Raw genomic sequence first — 10210 nt, 5'->3', positions numbered from 1 at the left:
CGCCAACGGCCGCGGCCGTTAAACGCCCCGGCTCGCGCCCCCCGACTCACGCGGCAGTTGTAGGCGTGGTCCCGCACCCGCGCCGCGTGCCGCGAGCGCGCGTCCCCCGCGTGGCCCCTCTCGCAGACCAGCAGGTGCCGCGGCGCCTGCCGGAGGCGCCGCAAGGGCGGCAGCGCCGACATCCCCACGCCGAGCTCCCCGCGCTGCCGGACAGCGCCGCCAATGGGGGAGCGCGGCCCCGCTCACGTCACGCGCCGCCCGGGAAATGGGGGCGGGGAGAAGAAGCCGTGCGGTGAGGAGGCTTCCGCTCGCTGACACACCGCTGTGCGCATGCGCGGCAGCGGGGCCCCGCCCTGGGGGCGGCAGCCATGACAGGCTTCGGCCGCTTCGCCCCGCAGCCCTGGGCCAGGCCGTGGGCGCACTCGGCGCGTTCGGTCCTCACGGGTTCAGAACAGCCCCGGCGGGGCTCAGGTGGCAAAACCTACGCGGGTTTCGCGGTGCAGCAGCTGTAACTCAGGGCGGTTGAAGCCTGGGCGTGCTTCATGAGTCGCTCTGCTAGCCGGCGCTGGGCCCTGCAGAGACGGAGTGGGAGCGCTGTAGGCCCCCAGGGCGTGTTTCCCGAGAGGGAAGGGTTTTAGGGGAGACGGACGCTTGGAGGGATAAAACGAGACGGGTAGAAGTGTGTCCTGGGGTGGCTGGTGGCACTGGGGAGCCTTGCAGACGTCGAGCAACCTGCTTCCTTCCACCCTGCAGCAAGTACGAGAAATACATAAGCCCGAGGGGCTGCAGGGGTGTGTGCGCACCCTGTGAGTCAGGCCACTACCGAAATACTACCCAGTTTCATCACAGCCCCGTAGAGATACACCGAGTATGTGAATTCCTACTGAAAATTTGTGGTCCATTAGTTCTCTGAGCATATTTGTAGTAAGAGCTGCAGTTTTACAAGTTCATGAAGAAGATCTTGTGTCCGCTCACTCCAAATGGGACTGCTCCGATTAGCAATTACGGTGCGCAAGGGTTGTGGGATTGGGCCCTGCCTCTGGTGTGTCCTCTCGCTGCTTGTTCAGTACATTGTATATTTTAAATAAAGCATGTACAAAAATTTCCTTTTTCTGCCTTGCTGCAGTATTTCTCTTCCCGATCCCCTAGCTTTGTGGCTCCTGATTTAGTTTAAAAAGGTACCAAGCAACTTTCTTGGTATTTGCTGTTTTCTGTACACTTTACAAGGCTGTATGTAACCTTACTTAAAACACAACTTGGGTCTGTTCACCAAACATCCATCAAGCAGGCAAACCTGACACTCGATTTTGATGCCAGTTTGATGACAGTAGTTCCAGACATCTCAGGCTTGCCCTAGGGAGATCTTGACCTGCTATTTCTAGATGAGATGTTGGATGTTGATGCTCAGGGGTACATGAGTTTGATTATTCCTCTCCCTTCCATGGGTGGATGCCAAGAGGAAAAGTTTGTTCAGTACAGATTTGCATAGGAACTTTGTTTAGTATAGAAAAGTAAAGGTTATGGTAAGGTCATTTGTTCAACACCTGCAGTGTTATGCAGTTAGGAACCATCAACTTCCTATGATTTTACTCGTTCACCAGCTGCTTGTCTTGTTGGTTTGATATGGTGACTCGAGCACTCTTGTTCACTACTTGGTTGCTTATGGGCTGTTTGGCTGAGGTAAACAGGCAGCACACAGGTTTTCTAGATCTGTATTTCCAGTCTGATGAATTTGTGTTACAGCTCCAGCTTCAGCGGTTGATATGCCCAGGCTCCGCTTCTAGCACAGACTGCACTTTTCTAGTGCTCTGTCTGTGTTTGGGTCTGCCTGATGTTGCTGACTTAATAGCTATAAATAGCTAGCAGTGTGAAAAGCCTGGTCCTTGCAAGGTCTGCGTTACAGAACTCTGCTTGCCCGATGGAAGGAGGCATGCTACCGAGGAGTTACTAGTTCAGCGCTTCTGGCTTGTTTGGCTGATTTGGGCCCACTTGTTTCAGGGCATGTGCTTTCCAAGTGCTTGTTTACTGAAGTGACATCAAGACACTGCTGCTCCGAACTCAAAGGCTTGTGTCCTCCAGTGCGTGAGACTGAGATGAAGCTACATATCACAAGGTCACTGGCTCATTAACGTTTGTGGAGGAGGGCTGAATTCTGCACTTAGCTTGCCTGTATAAATTGGATTAATTGGATTATTATGAATCAAAAAAGGCTATGTAATCACAGTAGCCTTCTAATTTAAAGCGTGCAAACTTTAATGGGAAGAGCACTACGTGATTAATGTCACTTATTATCATACCCGCAAGCAGAAGCCTCTGTGCGCTGACGAGCATCACACTGTGATGATCAGAAAGCCTGTTCTACTAAAGGGGTGAAAAGTTCAAGCCTCTGATCAATAAGCCCAGAGATCCAGAGCGGAAATTCAGCTATACTCAAAGCAGCCCCTGGAGCTGGTTTTTTTTGTGGTTTGGGTTTTTTTTTTGTGAGCTTCTCTATGATAATACAATTTATGCTTTCTGCTAGGGATACAAATGGATAGGAAGAGAAATGAGGAGAAAATATGTTGGGGAAGGATTAAGAGAGTAAGATTCATGGTTGCATATTCAGAGTTAAGTCAGTACTTCAGGGATTTTGGTAGCAGTGTAGTTCACTGCAGCTCAGTGGAGCATTGAAGGATTCACATCACTTGTACAGTTAGTTCGGTTCATATGTCAGGCAATTAATTTTAACCCATCCTTACTCATATACGTTGGCTGTCCTATTATGGAGTATGTGTGTTCTAGAGAACTCCCTGAAGATACTGAACTACATTAAAAATACATATATACGCTAATTGTTGGTAAATGCTGACATTTTAATAGTGGTTGTTACAGTTTTGTGAGTAATTGGGTACAGGGTTTCTGTATATTGTTAAAAAAAAAAAGACATTTTAAACTTTAAATAATTTGAGCTGTGAAGCTATCACAATTTTCCCAAGGATTTCAAACCCATGACAGGGTAATGCAGTTTTACAGCAATTCAGTTTCCGCATTCTTGAAGAGTTACAGGCTGTAGCCAAGAGGAAAGCAATGCCTTGAGGCAACCTGTGGTAATAGCTTGGAGTAAGGAAGGATCTCTGTTTTTGTATAAAATGACAGAGTCTGGAAAGAAAAGCCTGATTTTCACATTAGGTACAATATCTCTAGATGTGAAGCCCAGCTGCTTCTTTCAGGTATTTTTTTTCACTGCTGAAGAGCAATCTTAACTCATTCTTTCTGCTGAATTTTCTGATTTAAAAAATGGCATTATTAAAATACCTACAGTTTCATAAAATCAAATCTAAACAAGTATTTGTCACAGATATTTTGAAATTGGTTTGTGTCTTTAAGATGAATCAAAATATTTTTCTTTCCAGTCACTCTTTTTCTTTCTTAAATACTGTTGACTGCAAAAGAGAAGGAAGTTGTCTAAATCTTTTCACCTTGGCTATTGTAATTAGTACTTTGGGAAACAGAAACAGATACCTCTGGTGCCTTGTTTATCTGAAATTAATAAAGTGTGTAAGACTCTGAAACCCAGCAATTTACTTGATCAGTGTCAACTGTTTCTTTCATTGAGAAAAGTGGAAAGATGGTGAAGGCGCAGATAGTTAGCTTTATATCCTGTTTTTACACACTTTGGTCCAAATATTCAGAGCAGTGATGGATTGTAAAAAAGATCCCACTCAGACTTGCTTTTCAAGGAGATTACAAACAAAGCTTCTGCCAACCTACTCCCCAAAGCAGCTCTTCAAGCCAGGAAGAACAGTGAATGCTAACCATGGACTGAGTTGCTGGATTTGGTTTAAATGCAATTCTAAAAAACCCAACAACTAACTACCTGATCTGTTTCTTTTAGAGTTAACACCCCCTGTAATCTGGGAAACCTCACGCTCACTCACTTTTGTGATATTACAGTGGGAGAAGAAATGAGAAGAGTGATTCATCTGACAAGGTTCTGGGGAGCAGGAGTGTATTCCACCTATATTCAAGTGGAGTCTTCACCTCCACTTGCCTCCTAGGGATCAGATTTTGGCTGGGCCCTGCATGGTGATGGGGAATTTTCATGCACTTTCTCTTTCCCTCTAAACAGATCAATTGTTGTTCACATTAAGGCTAATACAAGGCACATGTACTCTTACAAAACATGCGCTGGAACAAGCTACTCCACAGCATTCAAGGAAGAGTCGAACCTGTTCCCTATTCACACTTCCTTGCAGCAGGTAACAAATTGTGGCCACGTTCCCCTGGTTGCTCCTTCATCTTCTGGCAAATGTCCTAGGGAGCGTTTCCACACTCGCCTCGACGTTCCACGGGCAATAAAGATGTGTCCCGCTCCTTGTCCCATAATAAGACGGGGAAACGCTGCTGCCTTTTCCATTGCTAAGGTCTCCTCCCCCAGCTCTACAGGTAACGGGCATTGTTTTTCCTCAAATCGACTAACCAATTAACATGATCACGTTAAACTCGTCATAGCAGTCTTGTTCTCAACCTGTACACAATTTTTCCAGTTACATGAATTGGTCTGCTAAAGGATACTAGCTGTCCCTGCAAAAATTGCCTTGCTAATATCCTTAGACCATTGTATTTCTAGTAACATTACTGCTGCTCCTGGGATTGCAGCTGTTACTTTAATGCGCCGTCATGAAGATACAGAATGCAAAGCAAAGGGAAAGTAAAACTAAGCATTCCCTCCTGTAAGCACCTTTAAAAAAAGAAAAAAGCGTAGAAATTTAATGTTCAAAGTAGGGTGCATTTTCTCTTAAGATCAGCGCAGAGTAATTCCTTCCTGTCAGCTCAAGCTTCCAGTCTGCTTCAAGAAGAGGATTTGCCATTTCCACCAATAAATCAGCAGTATTTCCTGTACCTGTTGTTGTGCACACCTTTATATGTTAATGCATCTTGTTAGTAAGCATTTGGATTGCAAGACCACGGGCATTTTTCCCCACTAAGCTGTTTCTCTTACACGCCCAAATCATGAAAGATCCCATGCCGCACTTCACACTTCTGCAAACTCGCGTGGGGCTGGCTGGCTGCGTTTTGGCTGAGGACGGGCAGCAAAGTTTGGCCGTGCAGGTTTAGCGCAGTAAAATTTCAGTCACCCTTTTGCAACGCGGCATCAAAGTCATGCGGTTGCTTGTCTCAAGCAAAGAGAAGCTGAAGAAGGTGCCGGTGGAGGAAGAAAGCCATAGAGAGAGGAGACTGTCCTCTCAGCCAGCTGGAAGCCTGCTTCTCTACGGTGGGATGGGGAGCTTGCCTCAGCCACCCAGCCTGTACGCACGTGGTCAAAAAGCGGTTACTGGAGCGCATGGGTGCCTGATTTCTTTCTTTAATGTTAGCTATGAAATCAAGCAACAGAAACTGTGTAGTAATTTAAAATAACCCAAGATTAAAAAAAAAGCTGCATGTTCCCGGGTAATAGTATTTTCAGGAGGACCTAAGGATTTAGGGACCAGTGTGGCATTATCAGAAATGAAGGACACAAGTTTAAATTTAGAATTGTACATTTCATTCATCTGAGCAAGATTCAAAGTTTTAATTTAGAAATACTCTAAAATAGTTATTCTGGAAAACCTAGTTAAGAATGATTTTTTGCACATAAGCCCCTGTTTCAATGCACTTATTTTGGAGTAAATCCTCTTTTTCCCATTTCGCTTAATTCCTGTTATTAGGATTAAGAATATTTACATACCGAGTCATTCAGAAATGTGTATTTTATTATATTTGCAATTATGGACATGGACTTTAATAGCCTGCCATATTATAAATCACTCTCAAAGATATGACTTAAAGTTTGAAATCACTTTCCCTTAAAAACTTTTTAAAATGTTACTCTCTATTAGCAGGCTGTCCTTATCATTCCACTTCAGATATATATTTAGTGCTTGGACTATTTTGTAGACTAGTCCTGTAATGCCCAAGCATTATTTGTACTTTGGCATTTTGGTGCCAAAGCATGGTATTTTCGCAAGCTGCACCGAAGTCAGTGTGTGCATCCCTGTGGCATTCAAAAAGCATTCTCACACTGAGACTTAAATGTGAATTCAGACTTTTAAATTTAGGTTTCCATTTTTAAGTTTTAGATGTAAATTCTTTGCAAAATTTTTGACATTAATGCTAAAGGAATACCATAAACACCTGTTAATTGTGCATGATATATTAATAGGCTTTGAACCATTTCTCTCCAGTCACCTGGAAGGTCCGGTGTGAGGAATGAGTTTCATGGAGCCCTTGAAGGGAGAGGTAAAGAACAGGAGGCTGGCTGGCTACCTTCATGTAAAAATCTGCAAGGTATTTATATCACTACAAATATTATCCCTGCCTCCACCCTCCAACTGTGCTTGATAGCAGCTAATATTAAATTGGATCATAGGATCAATGGAAGCAAGTTTTGTTCAGGAAGTATTAGAAGGACTATGTGAAGGATAACTGTCAAATTAGTATAAATACACACATATATATGACTATAAACACACGAGAGTATATGAGAACACAGAAGCGTATAGAAGAGTACAAACATGTATGTGTGTGTATATATATGAATTGAAGCCCGTAACTACAGATGTGACGTTATCTTTTTCCTGTGGTCCACATGACTTTTAAGACTGGAAGTCTCCCAAGCACCTCTCCAAGAAGGAGTGCACAGTAAGATGTTACGTGAGCAAACTGTTCTAGTCTGCTTTCCTTTTTCTCTTGTTCTTCCCTGGGATGTTCATGCATGCAGTCTCATTTACAGGTTTTTTTTTTCTTTCTATTTTTTTGCAGAATTACTTTAAGGTCTTTCTGTTTCTTAAGTCCATATTTTGAACAAAGTATTAAAAATCCCACTTTGAAAGACAAGCAATCTGTGAATTTTGGTTTAAATTTAAATTTTGGTGAATTTAAAACAATTGTGTTTCCTATAAATGCAATTTTATCCCAACAGCTGGAGAAAATGTGAAATTTCCTCCATTATTTTTTCATGCATAAAGTGTTTGAGAAAAAAAATTGAATAAAAGCTCTGCCACTACAGGTCAGCTCTTTACCTGAGGTCCAAGGAGCTTCTGCATCATTTGATACATAACCCATTCACAGCAAACTAGTTGCTAATTGCCATAATGGGAAGGAAAATTAATTTTATCTTTAGAGCTTGTGTCCTGGTATTGTGCCTGCTAGCAGTTTGCGTTCAGATTAACTTCTTGCCAAAGTTGCTGCTACCGCTTCTGGCCAAATGTGTTAGAGAACAGGCAAGCCTTTGTACATGCCTGGAATTTTGTTTTAGACAAAAAATCCAGACAAGAAACTGCACCATCCATTCAATCAAGCAAACAGCAAAAATTGGATGAGTGTTAAGACACAGCGTCTCAAATAAGCTTTTAGTCTTCACTGGTTGCCTGGAGGATTAGAGTTCTCTGCAGAACATACTGAAAGGTCACCCCCTCACCGCTTTTATCCACTGCACTTAAATGTGAAAAAGAAAGTGCTTGCATCTTGTTGCAGTTCAGTGCCAATACTTCATGGGTCTTCCTGTTCTGTAATATGAATCAAGAAATGATGACTACACAGTTTTGGTCGTAAACCATAATGATAAGACACCCCCTGAACATATGGCAGGAAAGAGACATAGAATTTTGCATAGAGTCATTAATCTTCAAATTTGAAAGTAAGGCAGGCTTCACAGTTAAATAAAAGCGCTCTGCATTTGGCCAAGATGAACCTTTTGTTCTTGGAGTGAGAAGGAAGGGATTTCTGTTGGGGAATGGATACATCCTTCTTGTGGGAGGAGTAAGAAATGCCATTTTTTCTTCATTTGGGGGGATAACTAGAAAACAGCCTATAAAATTAAGTGAAATTAAGTGCAATCTTCAGGACAGTGGGTAAAAAAGGAAAACTAGGACGGAGAGAAAATTACTCTTGAAAGAGACCTTTGAGGTAATTTAACTTAATTTAATCACTGAATCCATTCAATATTCAGAATGAAAATGAATCCATTGCTCTTAAGTTCTTGCTCAGTTCATTAGTTCATTCTTCCCCCTTGGTTGTTAAGCTGCTCCTCCTTGTGACTCCAGCCTGATTAATAAATCACTCCACAAGATAACTAAGGCCTCAAAGTTTTGGTTCCCTGAGATTGGCCTGGCTACTCTTGATCTTGTTGAGATATCCTTAGGCCTGCAAGCAAGACGCTCAGAGGAAAAGGATCTGCGTAGGACTGTTTATTTGATTAGGAAATAGTGGTTCGTAGGGGAAAGGGACAGTAGCTACCAGAAATCAATTCGTAATTGAGACTCTACAGTCTATGATTTACTTAAAAGTTTCAGTGTTATATCCTGCACTCATTTACAGCAGCGTAAGTTTGGAATGACTCCCTTAACGCCAGTGAAGTTATTCATGGTATAAAGCAACAAGACCAATGTGACGAGCGGACAGTGACCTACTTACTGCTGTTGGGAACAGGATAACGTAGAGCAGTAAAAACTTTCTGTTCACTTTAATTGTGCTCATTCACTTCTGTTGCTGGATGGGAGACAGAGCAGGGTGTGAATGGCAGCGCTTCTTATTGAGGAGCATCTTTATTTCAAAAACAAAGTGTCTTCTTTCAACTGAATTGTTTTTGAACTCCTTACAGCGTGGCTGCTTCTTGAAATATTTTCAAACTGAAGTGAGTTGAGTCCTTCTGCTTCACCAAGTAAAAAGATAAACAACCCAGTTTTGGCACCATGAGGTTGCATTTACAGTCTATCACATTACAGAGGCATAAGAAATGATGCACGGAATCATGGAAGTAGCAGCCTTTAAACATCTCATCAGTTTGGGAGTCAAAAGAAATAAGAGACGTGGAGTTTGTCTTTTTGTTTTAGTTGGATGTAAAAATGGAGACAGAATCAGAGTTGCAGCAGATTGGTAGTCCAGATACCAGCAAAGGAAACATATTTAGCTAAACTTATTCTTAAATATTTACTGTATAATAATGTGAACTATGTATTATCTGCAGATGGCTCATAAATGGCACTGCCCTAAATTGTGCCAAGCAGGTACTGGGAATAAAGAGCCTAAAAGAACTTTATTAAGGTTGCAATCCCAATTCATGACAATATGAACCATGTTAATATTCTTTGATAAGGTTTTAATGGCACAATCACATGCTACTTACATGGCTAGAGGACTTGGACTTTATTTGCTTCGAATTGCGAAGAATGCAGGAAGGGAAAGGATGGTCTTGCCATGGAGGCAAGTGATTTCTAGCCTAAAGGGACTAAATTTTATTGCTGCTCCTGACAAAGAGCACCTAGCAATGCTATGCAAATTGCTTAAACTAACTTGGTTACCCATTGCATGTTGCTAACTTTCTACCCTGAGAACCCAAGCAGTCAAATTTCTGAGGTACTGAGCGCTTGCAGCTCTAGCTGAAATCAAAAGAAGCAATGCTCTGAACCCATGAAAAATCTTCTATAGTTATAAGCAACCTCAAAAGTCAAGTTTCACACTTCCAAAATGAGCACTTAGAATAAGTGGACACTTTTTACCTTTACCTCTCTGCAGCTCAGCTCTCTAATGGTAAAATCAGGAATACTTCATCTCATAGTAGTCTACTATTTCTGAAGCACTTGGAAGATAACGTGGTGCTGAGCACTATGGAGGATCCTGTGAGGAAATCCGATCGCATCTCCAGAACAGGACTGGAACACTGTTCAATAAACAAGACCTACAGGCACACATTGAGCAATGTAGAGAAAAGCAATGACAACACCATTGAGTAGCTGTCTATCTTGTGTGCTTAATGAGACAGTCCTGAGGGAAAAATGGCCTAAGAATGCATAATTAAAGGCTGTAACCTAAATGATACACTCAGAAAGGCTGCATTAAGGTTACAAAGGCAGTGTGACTTCAGGCGATGTCTAGCATACCGGTGCTTGAATCTGTATTCTCAACATTCTTTTAACATGGATTTTTTGTGGTTAATTAATACTAAGCTCTGTTCTACTCTTTAGAAAAAAGTAACGATGCATTGATTTGACAAAATGTTGATTATATCCCCATTGAAATGTGGGCACTACAAAAGAGTACACAAAGTATATTTTATTTACCTGAGTTTGCAGGACAAGGTTTATGTACGTCTGTGTTTAAGATTGCTGTTATTTAGCACAAAGTTCAGCTAGGATACTGTCTTGAGAGGAATTGCCATGGGTTCTTGAAGGAGCAGTAGCAGACATGAGTT

General features: G+C 42.3%; 1 protein-coding gene across 1 annotated transcript in view; it reads right to left on the bottom strand.

Moving 5' to 3' along the window:
- RPP40 (ribonuclease P/MRP 40kDa subunit) overlaps window positions 1-182 on the bottom strand; it is an 11614-nt gene extending 11432 nt beyond the window's left edge. The window contains exon 1 of the mRNA XM_010573268.1: window positions 51-182. Coding sequence (XP_010571570.1) covers window positions 51-182 — 132 coding nt within the window. The remainder of the gene's footprint in view (window positions 1-50) is intronic.
- Window positions 183-10210: the final 10028 nt, after the last annotated feature.

The sequence above is a fragment of the Haliaeetus leucocephalus genome, unplaced genomic scaffold (genome assembly GCF_000737465.1).
Source record: "Haliaeetus leucocephalus isolate CR32 unplaced genomic scaffold, Haliaeetus_leucocephalus-4.0 Scaffold373, whole genome shotgun sequence".
Lineage (NCBI taxonomy): Eukaryota > Metazoa > Chordata > Aves > Accipitriformes > Accipitridae > Haliaeetus > Haliaeetus leucocephalus.
Note: the sequence above shows the minus strand (reverse complement) of the source record. Positions and strands in the feature narration are given on the sequence as shown.